We start from the raw sequence: 18960 nt of genomic DNA on the forward strand, positions 1-18960 counted from the left end.
TGTGGCAACCCAATGTACTGGATGTCTTTCATTGGTCCCCCCAGACTCACTTTCCATCCTTCTCCCTCCTGCACTGTTCCTCTGAGGTGACCTGTTTCAACTGAATACTTTGTCCTCTGGCTTGAGGTGGGCTGGGTTTGGCCAATGGGGAGAACTGACAGGAGATCAGAGAAAAGGAGGAGAGAGAGGGTGGGGTATTCACTCTCCCAGCTCCCCTTCTGTGGGGTCACAGGGTTCTGGCTGCGTCCCTGACTCAAGGTCTGGCCCCATCAAGCGACCCCCTCCCCGCAGTTGTGTCTGCCCCGCCACTGCACTATGCCCTGCAATTTTCTTGTATCCTGTCCACACCTTTGTAAACTGTCCCCGTATAAAACTCCCCTCAGATTATTCAGTTTGAGTGTATCTTCTATGCCTCCGGGGGCCCTGACTGAAACAACTCATAAGCCCAGTTCACTAATAACACTACCTTGGATTTGCATAAGACTTGACAAAATAACGTGCATTAATGGCAACAGCAATTCAGTAAAGCTGCAAAGCAGGCATTAATTATTACTATTAATTAAATAGTAATTAGATATTACTGTGTTATAGATGTGGAAACAGACTCAGCATGGAAGTGACTTTTTCAAGGTCACATGCTAACAGACAACATAGAAGGAACAAAAACTCAGACCTTTTGATTTCTTTCAAAATGTTTTCTCTTACTGCCATGAAGCAGGAAAGCAAGTCAGGGTGCTTGGAATAAAGCTTTCAGAATTTCTGTGCTTAAGCAGGTAAGTTTTGGTTAAATGGAGATTTCACCTAAGTCATTGATCAACAATAGTAGAAAATATAATGTGTTATTTTATATTTTTTTGAGTCCTAGCTATTCCTATCACCCAAGGAAAAGTGACATCATTTGGTCTATATATCTTTAGCTTACCGTTTTCGCAGATACTGGGGTAAAAGACGTCAGGAAACACGGTTCCAGCCTGATACGCATCCTGGTGTTCAAGTAACAGCTGGGGAGCAGGCAAATATAGAGATTAGAGGGCAAGCGTCAACAGTCTGGGAAAAGCAGGCCCAGTCAATCTCCAGGTATGGGAAGTTAGAACAATGTGATGGCGGGGAAGGGGGTGATGGAAGGAAGACGTAAATAAAGAAATTGTAAAAGTTCACGTATAATCCAAGCAGCACCCTGCCACATATAACTTCAAGTTCTTTCCTACCAAAAGCAGACAGGCTGATTAAGTAGTAGCAAAAATCACCTGCTTGAATTTTTTTTTTTTTTTTTTTTTTTTTTTGTGCTGTACGCAGGCCTCTCACTGTTGTGGCCTCTCCCGTTGCGGAGCACAGGCTCCAGACACGCAGGCTCAGTGGCCATGGCTCACGGGCCCAGTCGCTCCGCGGCATGTGGGATCCTCCCAGACCGGGGCACGAACCCGTGTCCCCTGCATCGGCAGGCGGACTCTCAACCACTGTGCCACCAGGGAAGCCCCACCTGCTTGAATTTTATCTCCTTTCACTTTTTCTGTCCACCCACTAGAGCAGGATTTCCCCAAGGCTATTTCACTGACCCAGAACTGGTGCGTGGTAAAATTTTCAATGATCTAGTGACAATCAGTGAAATGAGAAAAATACAGACATATGTACATATATATGTGTGTGTGTATATATATATATATACACACACATATATATACACACACATATGTTTAGAGTTGCTACCTGTGCTTTAGAGTAAGATTATATCCTTTATAAGTTAAAGGTTAAGATTATAACCTTTTGGAGGGTTAAAAAATATCCCTTCCCCCTTTAAAATGACGTACAAGTCAGTGGTAGAGGTGTTCTTTTCAGCATTCTTCCTTGGTGGCCTGGCTCACTCCATCCCATTCCGACCCCCTTATGGGTGTGCCCAGGTGCACACCAGAGTCTAGAAAATGAAGACTACATTTCCCAGCCTCTACCGAGGAGCCCACTTCTCCCTCTTTTGCTACTTCAGCCAGCAAGGAAGTGCTTGGCCTTTCCACAGCAAAGGTGGAGGGGGCCCAGGTGATCACAGGCAGAGGGCAGGGCATCTATTTTGCTCGCACGGAGGGTGGCTGAGGTGATGAGACCCCAGAGCCAACAGTCAAGGTGGTGGCTTCTTCCTTTCCAAACCACACAGGAGACAGCTGGATGTGGAGCTAGTGAATGGGACAGTGGCTGTCTGATTGCATGGTGGCCCTGGCAGGCCAGTTCTGCGTGTTTTCCTGGGAATCCGTTCTGGACACTCAGCTTAGAGCTCGCTCCTCCATTTCTCACAGTTTATCAGCACTGAATCCCCTAATACATGATCTTATGCCCCTCTCAGCATACGCTAGCCAGAGGGGTTTCCATGATCTGCAAATGAACTCTGACACCATGGGCAAAGTAGAAGTCTGGCACTCCAACTTTTTAATTTTTCAGTAGGGACTTACTAATAACATAGGCTATATATGAAAGCAACAAAGAAATACCTCAAAGAACTTAAAACATAAGGAAATATAGTATCATCTACTTTTTGTTTTTGCTTTTTCAAGCAGTGTCTCATCCCCAGTCTTGTAAAGACAGAATCTCTTCCATACTGATTGGTGAGGCTGACCATAGGGGTACAAGGCCAGCATATCCACTCCCACTACAGTGCTTGGCTCAGAACTGCACATTTGATGGAAGCTAGTTCAGCTAGAACTTTCCCCAAGACTTCTCAGCTAGAGCTGTGGGGAAAATACCTTCCTCTCATCAGGGATTTTAAACTTAGAGGTTGACTCCTGGATGGCCAGTGTCTTCCACTAGGAGAGAGAGCACCATCTAGACCTCTTGGTCCAGCTCTTTCCCGGGGCTATCAGTTACATGAACCCATAAAGTCTCCTTCTTTTCTAAAGATAGCTGGAGTTGGACTTTTGCCACTTAAAAGTAATAATTAACCTTATTGAATATTTACCTTCCAGCCACTGTTTTTCACTTTATATGCATTAAGACTTGTTGAATCTGCATCTCCCAGTGAGGCTGTGTCATTTAACAGGGAAAAATAATTCTAAAGTAAATTTTTAAAAGTAAAGGTGTCAGAAAAATAGTCAAGAAACTGTTAGAGGGAAAAAAAGTACAGATGGAGGAGGTATTCTTCAGATATAAAAATGTATTTTTAAGCTACAGAAATTAAAACAGTATGATATCAGAACCAAAAGAGACAGATCAATGAAACAGAATAAAGAGTAAAGAAACAGACTCAAGCATAGATAATAATTTAATGCATCATAGAGATGAATAAAAGATGGAGTAATCGACAGTTGTGTTAGCACAATCCCACGACAGTGAGTATTCCATTTTTGCAGGGAATTCATATTTAGCCTAGATGACGCTGACTTGAAGTTGACATTACCAATAACAGGTCACTGGATCACCATCATGCTTTATGTCAAAATGATACAAGATGACAGTGGAGAAAGGACAGCCTCTTCAATAAGTGGTGCTGGGAAAACTGGACAGGGACATATAAAAGTATGAGATTAGATCACTCCCTAACACCATTCACAAAAATAAGCTCAAAATGGATTAAAGACCTAAATGTAAGGCCAGAAACTATCAAACTCTTAGAGGAAAACACAGGCAGAACACTCTATGACATAAATCACAGCAAGATCCTTTTTGACCCATCTCCCAGAGAAAGGGAAATAAAAACAAAAATAAACAAATGGGACCTAATGAAACTTAAAAGCTTTTGCACAGCAAAGGAAACCATGAACAAGACCAAGACAACCCTCAGAATGGGAGAAAATATTTGCAGATGAAGCAACTGACAAAGGATTAATCTCCAAAATTTATAAGCAGCTCATGCAGCTCAATAACAAAAAAGCAAACAACCCAATCCAAAAATGGGCAGAAGACCTAAATAGACATTTCTCCACAGAAGATATACACACTGCCAACAAACACATGAAAGGATGCTCAACATCTTTACTCATTAGAGAAATGCAAATCAAAACTACAATGAGATATCATCTCACACCAGTCAGAATGGCCATCAGCAAAAAATCTAGAAACAATAAATGCTGGAGAGGGTGTGGAGAAAAGGGAACCCTCTTGCACTGCTGGTGGGAATGTGAATTGCTACAGTCACTATGGAGAACAGTATGGAGGTTCCTTAAAAAACGACAAATAGAACTACCATATGACCCAGCAATCCCACTACTGGGCATATACCCTGAGAAAACCATAATTCAAAAAGAGTCATGTACCAAAATGTTCATTGCAGCTCTATTTACAATAGTCCGGAGATGGAAACAACCTAAGTGTCCATCATCGGATGAATGGATAAAGAAGATGTGGCACATATATACAATGGAATATTACTCAGCCATAACAAGAAATGAAACTGAGCTATTTGTAATGAGGTGGATAGACCTAGAGTCTGTCATACAGAGTGAAGTAAGTCAGAAAGAGAAAGACAAATACCGTATGCTAACACATATATATGGAATTAAAGAAAAAAAATGTCATGAAGAACCTAGGGGTAAAACAGGAATAAAGACACAGACCTACTTGAGAATGGATTTGAGGATATGGGGAGGGGGAAGGGTAAGTTGTGACAGAGAGAGAGACAGAGAGAGAGAGACAGAGAGAGAGAGAGAGAGAGAGAGAGAGAGAGAGAGAGAGACAGAGAGAGACAGAGAGAGACAGAGAGAGACAGAGAGAGACAGAGAGAGAGAGAGAGAGAGAGAGAGAGAGAGAGAGAGAGAGAGAGAGAGGCATGGACATATAAACACTACCAAATGTAAGGTAGATAGCTAGTGGGAAGCAGCCTCATAGCACAGGGAGATCAGATCGGTGCTATGTGATCGCCTGGAGGGGTGGGATAGGGAGGGTGGGAGAGAGGGAGACACAAAAGGGAAGGGATATGGGAACAGATGTATATGTATAACTGATTCACTTTGTTATAAAGCAGAAACTAACCATTGTGAAGCAATTATACTCCAATAAAGTTGTAAAAAAATGATACAAGATAAATTAGAGTTAAATGTCAAAAATAGAGCCATGAAATTAACAAGACATTTTAAGTGAATATTTGTTTAATCTCAGAGTGGGAATGATATTTCTAAGGAAAACATACAGGCAAAAACCACAAAAGATGACGCACTTAACTACACAAAAATTTAAATGTTTCTGTATGGTTAAAAGCATCAGAAACAAATTTAAGAGAAAAATAAATAACCACAAGAATCACTTGACACATGACAGGCTACTATCTTTAATAAATAAGCCATTCTTCACATCAAGATTAGTATCATAATAGAAAAATGAGCAAAAGACACAGGCAAGGGCTTCCCTGGTGGCGCAGTGGTTAAGAATCCTCCTGCCAATGCAGGGGACATGGGTTCGAGCCCTGGTCTAGGAAGATCCCACATGCTGTGGAGCAAACTAAGCCCATGCGCCACAACATGCCTAGAGCCCATGCTCCGAAACAGAGAAGCCACTGCAATGAGAAGCCTGCGCACCGCCGTGAAGAGCAGCCCCCGCTCGCCCCAATTAGAGAAAGCTCGCGTGCAGCAACGAAGACCCAAAGCAGCCAAAAATAAAATAAATTTATTTTTTAAAAAAAGACATAGGCAATTCACAGAAGAGGCAATAGTCAATAGACACTTGAAACATATTTAACCTCATTAATAGTAAATCGATCATTTAAATGTCTATTAAACCAATAACAAAATACCATTTTCACATATGAAATCGGCAAAAATGAAAAAATAATTTAAAAAATAGGCCATAAAAGTGAATCCATTTTCAAATCTGAATATAAAGAAATTTCAATGAAATACATGAACAATTAAGGATATTAACCCTTTCTTGGTCATGTATGTCTTCCCTGTTTTTTCTTTCTTTTTTAAAATTTGTTTCTGGGCCAAGGGGATTCGACTAGCAGGGCCAGGGCTGAAGGGATTTGCCAGGTAATGGATCACATACAAGGAGATCTAGCGTGTAAGCATATATATTGAGGATGATGGAGGCCAGGTTTCTCACTGTTGGAGAAAGGAGGTACAGATACACACAGGGAGAAAGCTAGAATAAATCCTGTGCTGATGGGTTGGAACTGGAGATGTTTTTGTGTGAACTCAGGGTTTTAAATAGGTAAAGAGACAGACACAAAAGCCAACTTCAAGTGAAATCTGGGACAGTTTGAGCATCAAGATAAACAATGTTAGTAATGTGATATAAACCACTGAATAAAATCGGAATCCATGACTGTATACTAATATAAAGAAATAGATAAATGGGGAATAAGGAAAAGCTCTACCTTACAGCAGAGTGCTAACTAATAAATGTAGAGGAATGATGGAATCAGAGAAACAATTTGGCAACTATCAAAATTATTTCGGGCAAGAATAAGCAACGGATGCTAAAAAGTTTGAGGAGAAACAGGATATTTACATTACTTCAATATATCTCCTCACAAAATATTTACTTACTAATTAATTTAAAAAGTAGAAAATATTAACTTTCCAATATAAAAAGGTGGCAGACACCATCTTAACCAAGTGATAAAATTAACTTCAATAGGACTTCTGCTTCCAGAAGTGGGTGTACTTTTCCCTATTCTTCTTGCTAAATACAACTGAAACCCTGGACATTGTATACAGAACGAATATAAGATGACTCAAAGGTGGTTGGTGATTGGTTAAGAAATTCAGGACCTGAAGAATAACAGTGGTGAGTTCTGTGGATTTTCTTTTTACTTCATATATCCCAAACTGGATAATGGGAAAGCCAGTCACCAAGAAACTCCAATGGGTATAGAGAGAACAAAACAATGCCACAACAAAAGCCTGCCCTCTCTAGCCACAGAACCAGGAAACAGACAGCCTAGCAAGACAGAAGACTTCTACACAATAACCTTTCTACTCCAGTTAAACATCACAGAAAACCTGTGGCCCCACCCTTCCTCACCACCAGCTAAGGTCTAATGGGGAGCCTAGACTTGTCCCCTCACCAGGCTGCAGTAAGGTGCCCCAGCGCCCCAACTACCCAACTACAGTGGTATCAGAAAAGGCTAAGGAGGGAGCCAGGACTTTCATCCCTACCATCCTGCCCCCTACCCCTACACTTTGATGTCAGTGAGACCATGAGGAGAGCCTAGGCATCCAATCCCAAATGGCAGTAACAAGGAATCTCTCCCCATTCCCACTGGGGAGGGGGGCAGTGTCAGAAGAAGCCCAGGGGAAGTCAGGACATCCACCTTCAGCCAGCAATAAGAGGCCACCTCTGCCTTCTGACATCAGTAGAGGCCATGGTGAGGAGCAGCAATTAGGCATTCCTACCCTCCTGGCCAGAGAGGCATCAGGGCAGGCCCAGTGGGGAACCTTGAATTCTAACCCCAGCTGGCAGTTAGGAGGCAGTGTCCTCTGACCCCTTCCCCGACCTGAGTGGTATCAAAAGAAGACAACTAAAACAGGAAGTTTAAATAAGATCCAGAGTCTCATAACCTAATACCTAAAATGTCCAGGTTTCAATCAAAGATCACTCATCATACCAAGAACTAGAAAGATGTCAAAAGGAATGAAAAGAGATAATCAGTAGATGCCAGCATTGAGATGGCAGAATTTTTTGAATTATCTGACAAATATTTTAAAGCAGCCATCGTAAAAATGCTTCAGTAAACAATTACGAACACAGTTGAAACAAACAAAAGTCAAAGAAACAGAAGATATAAAGAAGAACTGAATGGAAATTATAGAACTGAAAAATATAATAGCTGAAATAAAAGTTCAGAAATGGTACAAGTTGACATCATGTGCCTTCTGGTAAGAGGCAATGAGAAGAATACAGCATCACTTCACTGGTCTATAATATTTCTGCCCCAAATAACCTGCAGGAGAATCTAATCATGAGGAACCATCAGACAAAACCAAATGAAGGTGCATTCTACAGAGTTACTGGACTATACTTTTTCAAACTATTGAGGACAATAAAGACAAGGTAGGCCTGAGGAACTGTTACATGTTGGAGGAGATCAGACAACTAAACACATGCTCCTGGAACCATAAAGTATATTGAGACAACTGGTGAAATTTGTAAGAGTCTGAGGATTGGGTGATAGTGTTATTTCAATGTTGATTTCTTGTTTGTGATTATTATACTGTAGTTATATAGATACAGATAGTAGTTATATATATGTATATGTATATATATGTTGTCCTTGTTTTTAGGAAATATAGTCCCTCCTTATCCATGGTTTTGCTTTCCTTGGTTTCAGTTACCCATGGTTCAAAAATATTAAATGGAAAATTCCAGAAATAAAAAATTCATAGTTTTTAAATTGGGTGCCATTCTGAGTATCATGATGAAATCTCGAGCCATCCTGCTCTGTCTGCCTGGAACGTGAATCATCCCTTTGTCCAGTATATCCTGCCCATTTGTCTCCACTATTAGATCTACTATCAAGGCAGCGCAGTGCTTGGGTTCAAGTAGCTCTTATCTTTCTCAGTAATGGCCCCAAAGCACAAGAATAATGATGCTGGCAATTTGGATATGCTGAAGAGAAGCTGTAAAGTGCTTCCTTTAAGTGAAAAGGTGAACACTGTAGACTTAATAAGGGAAGAAAGTGTATGATGAGTTTGATATACAGAAGGAACTACTATACAGTAAGAACAAACCTTCTAGCCATGAAATTGTGAAGAAGGAAACGGAAATTTGTGCTAATTTTGCTGCTGCACCTCAAATTGTAAAAGTTACAGCCACAGTGTGTGATTAAGTGCTTAGATAAAATGGAAAAGACATTAAATTTGTACAATATTTTGATAGAAAGACCATATTCACATAATTTTATTACAGTATATTGTTATAATTGTTCTACCTTATTATTAGTCATTGTTGTTTCTCTTACTGTGCCTAATTCATAAATTAAGCTTTATCATATGTATGAACATATGTATAGGAAAATACAGTATATATGAGGTTCGGTACTATCCACAGTTTCAGGCATCCACTGAAAGTCTTGGGATGTATCCCCCGAGGATGAGGGGAACTACTGTACACAAGGGTGTGTTGAAGGGTAATGATTACCACGTCAGCAACTAACTCTCAAATGGCTCAGGGGAAAATCAATACGTATACAGAGGCTCAAAAGGCAAATAGGATAAGTTATCGCAAGTGGGGAAATTGGGTAAAAGGCATACAGGAATTATTTGTCTAATTTTTTCAACTCTTCTATCAGTTTTAAATTATTTCAAACTAAAAAGTTAACATAAGGAACTGGTTAAATGAATTATGGTACAGAAAAGTATGTAATGGTTTAAAATTATTCTGAAGATGTCTATTGATATGGACATGAACAGATATATGCCTATATCTCTGATATGGTCAATGACAAAAAAGGCAAGTTTACAAAATAATGCGTAACTTAAAAAAAGAGAGAAAGTGCTAATAAATGCAGAGAAAATGCCTGGCATGATTTAAAGCAAAATGTTAACATTGGTTATTTCTAAGTTTTTTTTTTTTTTTTACAATGAGTTTCTATTAGTTTTATAATCAGAAAAGAGGAAATCATTGTTTTGATTTCCTGGTTAACATACAACATTCTGTTTATTGTTGTAGAAAGAGAATAAAATCAGGGCAATAATGACCACCAATGTGAGGTACACTTGGTTCTTACAGTTCTTATAACTTAAGAAGCTGGTTTTCTCAGCTTTATGCATTAGTCTCTTATTAACTTGATTAGGGTAAGTCAAAGTCATTAAAATGTAGTCACCTCTGGATGTATCTCAGCAAATGATAATCCCAGAACCAACAAAACTCAGACCCTGAATGTGCAGGGCTTGCTGAGATACCGCCAGCCTGTGGGGGTCTGCCTGGCATCCTTTGGGTAACCTCCCTCTGTATCCTTTCACCAAACTGGACCAATGATTCCAGCAGTCACCAAAGAGCAGGTTTTAGTAGGGAGAAAGAGAAACTCCAAAGATTCCCACATATGGAGATATAAAATAGATCACCAATCCTTGGAAAGGGACTTTTTGACAACATGATAAAAGGTAAAGTAATCCCTATCTGTTTTCATAAGTTAAAAGGGGGAGGTGTGTGTCCTCAGGGCATTTCCAATGATGACATCAGTATTTGGATTAGGACCAATGCTGAGGGGAAGTATGTGTGTCCATTTAACATGCTTTAAGTTAGTGATAGGAGCTTGAATGCCTCTACTAGAAAATCACTCTGCTCAGGATTGATTGTTCACACCATGAATTAGATTCTTGCTTCTCCTCTTTCCTGTCGACTTTCTATCAGGGTCAAGGAAGATGACAATCAAATATAAATGCTGTTTTTTTTCCTAGAGGGCCTGTTAAATTGGTGAATAAGGAAGTTGAAACTAATGACTAAAAGTGACTTATGGATGATGCTAGATTTCAGTTATGTTGTTGTTGTTGTTGTTGTTTTTAACCATACTGATTTCCATACTGGATTGTCAAGACTCACTGGTTAATAATTTGATCCAATTCTGATGTCATGAGGGAATTTACCCACTTCTCTCAAAGGTAATATTTAAGAATCATCTTTGTCACAGTTTTATTTAGCTATAGGACTAGAAATAGTGTATAGGACCAGAATGGGTACAACTAATTTGAGGATGGTTAAAGGTGAGCCATCAGCTAGTCCTACCAAGAATACAGTAGGCAGAAAAATTGGAAGAATTATCTCAAGGCATACTTCTCAATAAATACTTCCTTCTCACGGTGATGCAATTTTTATACAGCACACAGAGATAAGAAGTGGAAAATAAATGGCTCATCTTAGGTATAAACTTTCTTTATAAGAACAAATAAGATTTAAATTTAAATGCTTTCAAATATTTTTCAAACTATCATTAATATAATTAAAATATTGCAATCATATTATTTAAATTATTATATATATTCAAGTTGTGCCAGAGGAGACATATACATTTAACCCCAAATATTAATGTTTTATAAAGACATATAAATGACTCTTAAAATTACTATTTCAATATCTGTTAGGACCTTTGTTTGTCACCTATGGGAGAAAGTTAATGACCAAGGAAGAAAAAAAAAAAATCAAACTTCTTACCTCTTTGTAGTTAATAGTCCTATCCTGAAGGTGGAAAAACTCCAGAGCTCTGTGACCTGAGAGAAATGGATACATAAATCAATTAAGTTCAACTATAACAGAAAATAGAACTTCCTAGAGATCATTTTAAAAGGAAAATATATAATTTTGTGGTTGTAACTGTCAAAGAAGTGGGAAATGAAAGTTAACTTTGTACTAGTAATTTTCATTAGCTATGATTAGATTCAAACAATATATTGTTATAATACAAATCACAATTGCATGATGATTTAATGTTTCTGCTTAACTAGCTCTTATGACCTTGGGTAAGTTACTTAACCTCTCCAGGCCTCAGTTCCCACCTATGTAACATTAAGTAAATAATATCCACCTTACAGGTTTGTCAAGAGAAACAGAAAATAAATGCTAAGTGAGGAGCTCATGGCTGACACATGGCAGGAACTCAATAAACAGAAGTTGTCATCATCATATTTTGCTTCAGCAGCCCACTGGGGTAGATAAACCCAAGTAGGAAATACAATACAGGGCCTAAACCATGGACTGAATCAGTGTCCCTCAAGTGTTTCCTCATCACTGGACTACTTCAGAAGGACAAAAGTCTCAAAAAGCTACCTGCTCCACCCACATGCCCACACCCTGAATCTCCTTAGAATCAATAGGAAGACAGAACACTAATTATATGAAGAGACATTTAAAGGCAATACCTTATTTCTACTGGAAGTCACATCCAATTTTTTTTTAATTCATACAACAAAAATATAGCTACTACCATATTATAAGCATTTATCCCATAAGAGAGACAAGGTCACAGCCCACAAATAACCTGTATATAGGATTCCAGTGATTTATAAACCCAAATCACTGAGTGAGGCCAATTCTAATAATTAACTCACATAAATGTCAACCATCCACACAGGCCCTACATAAGAGGTGAAAACAAGAACCAGGATATTTATGAAATCTAAGTAATTAGTAAATAAGTGTTGTTTTAATCTTTTATATAAAAATATTCAGTGTGCAGATTAGGAGTTGCCTTCAATTATGTCCACATAAACATGTTTATTATTTTTATTACATGTTTTATATTGAGCATATAGATTAATATATATTAACATATTAGCACCTTTGTTTTGCAACTACTGAAGAACATAAGGAATTATCTGATTTTTAAAAACTTTTAGATTTCATGTCTAATTTTTAAAATCTAAAGATTAAAAACTTGAATATTCCCACTTATATTTGTTCCTCTTTGGCCCACTGCTATAATTTCAGCAATTTCATTTTCAGAGAACTTAGATGTGCAAAATAATTTAGAGTTCATTAAGAAGTTCAGCCCCCTCATTTTGCAGAAGAGGGAGAGAGAGAGAAAGTGAATTGTTCAGAGTCACCCATGTAGTTTACAGCAGAGCTGGTACTAGAACCTAGGTCCAATTTCCTTTCCCACTGTCTCCTGACTCCCTTTTAGCAATAGATGTTTGGGTTTTATAATAATTTTATTTATTTATTTTTGGCTGCATTGGGTCTTTGTTGCTGCGCGTGGGTTTTTCTCTAGTTGCCGTGAGTGGAGGCTACTCTTCGCTGCGGAACACAGGCTCTAGGCGCGCGGGCTCTAGAGTGCAGGCTCAGTAGTTGGGGTGCACAGACTTAGTTGCTCCGCGGCATGTGAGATCTTCCCAGACCAGAGCTCGGACCTGCGTCCCCTGCAATGGCAGGCAGATTCTTAACCACTGTGCCACCAGGGAAGCCCAGCGATAGCTGTTTAATGGAAAGAACCTTGGACCAGCTGTCAGGATATGTAATTCTTGACCAGGTCACTAACAAGTGAGCTGTGAAAACTCCCTGGGATCAGTTTCCTCTAGCTGTAAAATAAAGGAACTGGACTCAGTGACCTCAAGTGTCCTTTCAGATCACAGAATTCTGTGATAATATAGTTCTTGCTCAGCTGAGCTCAATATTCTAGGTCTGTTTTGCATTGATAAATTTTCATATTTTATTTGTAACCTTGTTCTGTTTTGAATCTTCTGAAAGTAGCATAACTATAAAGTATTGTTATTGTTTTTATCTAAAGAGTTAAAAAACATTACAAATACATTTTGTCCTCTCCCATTGCAGAGCACAGGCTCCGGACGCGCAGGCCCAGCAGCCATGGCCCACGGGCCCAGCCTCGCCGCGGCATGTGGGATCCTCCCGGACCCGGGCACGAACCCGCGTCCCCCACATTGGCAGGCGGACTCTCAACCACTGTGCCACCAGGGAAGCCCAGAAACAACTTTTTGTGTTACCATTTACTTATATCCGGGTAACTCAGCCTTCGCCCGAGCTCAGAGGCACTAGCTTGCTGTACTCCTGTGTTCCCTAAATCCTGCCATCATTCTGGGCATTTCTAGTGCCAGGGACCATTCCTTGCCCTCCTTAAAGCCAACCATCTTTAAAGCCACTTGACTCAGGGGACCCACTCCCGTGGCCACACAGGGTCCTTTACATATACTTGGAAATGTAAAAACAAGCATAAATTCCTCACTCCTACCATACTCCACCCGTCTTTCTCCTCTCCCACTCTGTCAGTTCTTCTGCTTCATGGGAACCCCTAGTTTATCCAGTTCCTATTTCCCCACGCGGAGAAACAGCCAGGGACCCAATGACAAAAGAGGCTTCCTGTTCCTCCACAGACCTCACCCCAGCAGTCAATCCCCAATCCTGGACGACTCCATCTCTGGCTTTTTCTTCTCCACTGCCCCACGGCTCAGTGCAGCAGGGAAACTCTATCAATACACGGGTTAGACTTTAAATCCCTTCCTTAACATTTCTGACAGGTATACTGTCCTTAATACCATGACAAGGGGTCGGCACTTACCTATTTCTATGTGTGTTGAAATGCCACACGGTGAACTTCTCGGGCAGAGGGAGCCCAGTGCCATCAGCACTCCTGACCAGAATCTGAAAGCAGACATGCTCTCATTACTCCCTGCTCCTATGGTGACGAGAAATGCTCAGAGCTGCAGCAGCACGGAGTCTGAAATCCTGGCCCAGACCCACTGCTCTCCTGCTAAGCAGGTCACTGACACGGGAAACCCAGCCTCATTTCAAAATATCATTTTCCAGTGAAGTCAACTGTTTAACTACTGTTTAACTTCACCAGAACAGCAAACAAACTCCACCTGGGAAAGAAAAAAGCGATCAACTGAAATCTAAATGCCTCCAGGTGGTGCATTCCCATCTTCTGACCCCGGTTTCCCCTGGACTTCTTTTTAACATGAAATCTGGACGGAGACACAGGCAAAGTTGTCTCCAAATATTCTTCGCTTTCTTAAAAAAAAAAACAAAACACTCACCTGTCTCTATTGATAATCAGTATATTGGACCACCTCACCTTACAAGAGCCGATTTCTCCTGCATCTTTCCACACGTACATCTGGTTACCCTGTTTCCTTAGCCTCTGAAGCCACAAGGGCTGGGAAAGCTTTTATGATGATCAGCTGGAACCAACTTCTCTTTCAGTATCTGCCAACAAATTATGACACTTGTGTGGGATTGATTACACAACAGCAACCACTCCTGGTCTTTTTATCTCTGGCTATTCTTATAGGGCTTATCTAGAGCTTGCTGCCTGGTCAGATTCCTGCAGCCGAAACAAAGAAGCCGATACCACTGTCGGTGGGTGGGGAGTGGAGGGGCAAGTGGGGAGAGACAGATTTAGGACCAAGAAAGGAGGATTCAGAAAATGCTAGGCTCAGAATACACCTGACAAAGTATCCAATCTATAGCACTTACCCCATGGGAAACATTAGGTTTAACTCTTCATAGAAATGATGGTGATCTTAAAGCTCGAATTATGCATATCATACCTTAAAAACAAGAGAGGAGATTTTAAAAGAGTGGGAGGACACGGTATTCCTTCTCAGGTTAGCCAAATGGAAGAGGAGAATAGAAGATGGGATGATTTGAGACCCTTAAGTGTCTGCCAAGTTTCCTCTGTAACCTTAACTCTGCATCTGCAAAGTCCCAAGGAAAGGAATCCTAGAGCTCTCCCTCACCCCTGAGGGCATGAGGCCCTGCTGCTCCTGTTTGTAAGTCAGAGGCCAGAAGCTGATGTGTCTTGTTTGGCAAATAGGGTGTTTTATAAATTTAGGCCCACTTTTTTTTTAATGGGGAACATCCACATAGAAACCTAGATTCCTAGCCCTCTTTAAAAAAGCAAAACAAAAAACTGGCTACATGAACTGACATTCCCATGTGATGTGACCATCAGCTGGAGCTGAAGAGCCCGCAGTCTCCCCTCCACAGACAGAGGGTGCCCTCCCCACGTCCTCCAGCCCTCACCACACACACAACGTGTACAGGTTGCCATGCCGCTCTGGCCATCAGAGGCCATGGAGTATGCTCCCATCTCACTCCGGGCTTTCCAAAGCCTGCAAGTGAGGGGGAGGCAATTATAACTTAGGGCTCTGGTAAGCCCAGAAGACCCAGGAGTATTCAATGAATGACAACAGTAAAGGGTTGCAAAGGGTCGACAGGGAAAATGTAACACTGCCTGAAGACAATATCTAATCAGGTTTACTACAACAAACCTATCCAAAGAGCACCAGAGAAGGAAATGGGTTCAGGGTTCAGTAACTAAGCCATATTAATGCCAAATTTCTCATTACATATATTTTTTGTGTTTAAGATTTAGAATGACTTAATTTTAGGTATGTAATAGAATGGGAGGGAATTATTTGCTTAGGCAGTACAGTGTGATGGTTATGAGATAGGGCCTTTGTAGGATGCTGCTTGTAACAAAGAGAGGACTTTTAAAGGAAAGTTAAAATAGAGCTGGCAATATTAAGAAAACTACCTGACAAAGGTGTATGGAATTGTTTTTCTTTCTACCCCACGCCCTCTTTTCCTAATACAGGTGGCTTTGTTATAAAATAGACATCATGAGTCTACCATTTAGAGCTTTTCTGGAAATAGAGACACAAGCTGAGAAGTAAACATGCAGGTATATTAAGGAATGAGTGGGGAGATACAGGCTTGAGAGCCACAAGGCCTTGGGTTTCATTTGGGCCCCTGTTCTGCTACCTTCTATTGGGGTGACCTTGGGCAAGTTACTAAAAGTTTCTTTGCCTCAGTTTTCTTACTTATAAAATTATCCATAAAAATGGGGATAATAATAATGCCTACCATATAGGGTTGCCGTGAAGATCAAATGAATATATAGGTAACATGATTAAAAGAGACTGGTATAGGGCTTCCCTGGTGGCACAGTGGTTGAGAGTCCGCCTGCCGATGCAGGGGACACGGGTTCGTGCCCCGGTCCGGGAAGATCCCACATGCCGCGAAGCGGCTGGGCCCGTGAGCCATGGCCGCTGAGCCTGCGCATCCGGAGCCTGTGCTCCGCAACGGGAGAGGCCACAACAGTGAGAGGCCCATGTACCGCAAAAAAAAAAAAAAAAGAGACTGGTATACAGTAAGTGTTCAATGAATGTTAACTATTATCATTCAAAAGAAATGTTCCCTTTCTAAAAGATACACCTTAGACTTCTATTGAGTAACTATATTCCTTATTGAATTTAAAAATAAAAACTTTACACTCAGATATACAGCAATATACATTTTATAACAGCTTAGATTGGTGTATGAAGCCAACACAGAGTAGGACTTTTGAAGTGAAGGTGGGTCTCCTTGTGCAGTTAAATGAGATACAATTTTGAGGTCCAGAAACTTCTGAGATAAAGCAGACAATTTCAACTCGCTTCTGCACAGTCTAATATGTTGCTGTCATCATAGTGCCCTTAGAGTGAATGGAAGAGAGGATGGAGAAAGTGAGAATTAGAGGTGGAGGTGCTCAGGGGAAAGGAAGAAAGGCCCCTGTCACCTGGTGGTCTTATCCTTTTAAGCCCTGGTGAACACAACTGGCCAGCTCTGGGCGGGCCTAGAAACAAGCCTGGAACCAGGAGGGAATTTTTCCCACTCTAAACGGGAACTTGCGAAGAGCACAGAACAGTGACTTGGGGAGGAGGGCAGGGGACATGGTGAATTTCCTAGGCCCTGGGCACTTTTGCCTTGGTTGGGGTCGGGGGGACGGTCCCTTCCTTCATAAAAATAAACACATTTTTAAAAAATCACATTTTACATCTGCACTGGTATAAAAGTTAATATATTAATACTGAACGTAAAAGCTTATTTTTTTATTCTGATTTTTTTTTTTTTTTTTTTTTTTGCTGTACGCGGGCCTCTCACTGCTGTGGCCTCTCCCGTTGCGGAGCACAGGCTCCGGACACACAGGCTCCGCGGCCATGGCTCGCGGGCCCAGCCGCTCCGCGGCATGTGGGACCTTCCGGGATCGGGGCACGAACCCGTGTCCCCTGCATCGGCAGGCGGACTCTCAACCACTGCGCCACCAGGGAAGCCCTATTCTGATTTTATAAGAAGGTCAACATTTTTGTGTTCCCCTAAAAGTCCTATGGGCCCTAGGCAGAGTGGGCACCGTTTGAAATAGAACCTTGAAAAAATAAGCAGAGTAATTTTGGATCGAGAGAGGCAACCACAGCAGACTTCACTTTTCTAGGACTTAGTTTTTGCTCAGCAGAATGGATTTCCCCAACCCTTAGAAATCAACTATCCGTAGAGCTCCCTCTGCAGGCAGCAGGTGGAAGCACACCAGCTCCCCAGTCCCGAATGGGATACCCAACCAGCTGTGGTCTCCATCAGGACTGCCTCTCACCTCCCAATTTCTTCAATAGAATACAGAACCAAAAAGTGAACCCACTCACACAAAAGATTAAACTCTAATTAAGTGCTATTCCCATGTCTGCCAAATGTGACGGACTCCAGACTGAGTGACAGTGACTCAGCAAAAACCGAAGTCAAAATATAAAGTACTGCCTCGGCCTTTTGCAAATAGAAATCTAGAAAAGGTGAAGAGCCCACAGGCTCTGCAAAAGCCAGCAAGAGACTCTGCACTCAGGAGAAACACAGAAGGGGAGTTTTTTGAGACTAGTGATCCAATCAACGCCTAGAGTTAGGCTTCATTTGAATCCACAAATTCCGAGTACAGGCCTGCTATTTTTACTTTTATCCTTATTGAAGTTGGGGCTTCCTTGCTACTTCCAGGGTTTTAGGCCAAGTCTAATTGTGATTATACCTTGGTTGATTGATTTTGACAAAATGGTCCCACTGACTTGTAGGTGTCCTAACTTTAGTCTTACTAGTTGTTTGAACTAGCATGGCTTTGAACACTGCTGAATTTAACGTACTGAGCATTATGTTAAATCACAACAAACCTTTGGGGGTAGGTATTGTTCCATTCTACAAAGGAGAGGAAGGAGGTTAAATAACTTGTAGAAGGTCACACAGCTTGCCAACAACAGATTCTGAGCTTAGATCCAAGTCTGTTCGTCTCCAAAGGCGCTTATATCATGGGCACCTCTGCTTGCTCCCAGTTAATGGGCAGAACACTTAGACACCCACCCAGAAAAGCATCCAGGCAGCAGAACGGTGGACCACACTGCACCCCCTCGGAGAACCCTCGCCCCAAATCCTAAGTGCACAGGAGCTATGGCAATAAAGAATCGTGATCATGTCCTTAGAAGCTAGGGCAGACACCAGCATATCCATGGGCCAAGCACAAATTCCGGTGGCGGGGGAATACCGGTTTGGGGGAGTGGTGGAGAGAGGGAGCGGTTCTCTTGCAGCGGTTGAGGGGCTAAGGAAAAGTTAAACAAACGAGAGGGACAAAGGTGACGGCACGGCGGTCCTCAGGTGCCTCTCCCAGCGACCCTTCCCAGGTTGCGCAGGAAGCCAAGCCGGCCGGCGCTCAGGGTTAAGGTCTAGAGTGCGCGGAGATGCAGAGCGAAGAGCGCGGGGAGAGGGCGCTGCTCCGCCTCTCGGCCACCTTCAGCCCGCGTCCGC

General features: G+C 41.5%; 1 protein-coding gene across 11 annotated transcripts in view; it reads right to left on the bottom strand.

Moving 5' to 3' along the window:
• The window catches only part of GPLD1 (glycosylphosphatidylinositol specific phospholipase D1), a 93600-nt gene that overhangs the window by 39139 nt on the left and 35501 nt on the right, over nucleotides 1-18960 (bottom strand). For 10 of the 11 annotated variants that reach the window (XR_009533602.1, XM_060110686.1, XM_060110684.1 and 7 more), the window contains 5 exons: nucleotides 14839-14912; nucleotides 14438-14568; nucleotides 13922-14004; nucleotides 11068-11123; nucleotides 923-1001 (listed from right to left, as the gene is read on the bottom strand). Coding sequence is in view for 10 of the 11 variants with exons in the window: in XM_060110686.1 (XP_059966669.1) it covers nucleotides 923-1001; nucleotides 11068-11123; nucleotides 13922-14004; nucleotides 14438-14463 (244 nt within the window). In the remaining variant the exon portion in view is untranslated. Of the gene's footprint in view, nucleotides 1-922; nucleotides 1002-11067; nucleotides 11124-13921; nucleotides 14019-14437; nucleotides 14569-14838; nucleotides 14913-18960 lie in introns of those variants that run through there. The other variant, XM_060110689.1, reaches the window with a different exon arrangement.

This window comes from Mesoplodon densirostris, chromosome 10, assembly GCF_025265405.1.
Source record: "Mesoplodon densirostris isolate mMesDen1 chromosome 10, mMesDen1 primary haplotype, whole genome shotgun sequence".
In the NCBI taxonomy this organism is placed as follows: Eukaryota; Metazoa; Chordata; class Mammalia; order Artiodactyla; family Ziphiidae; genus Mesoplodon; species Mesoplodon densirostris.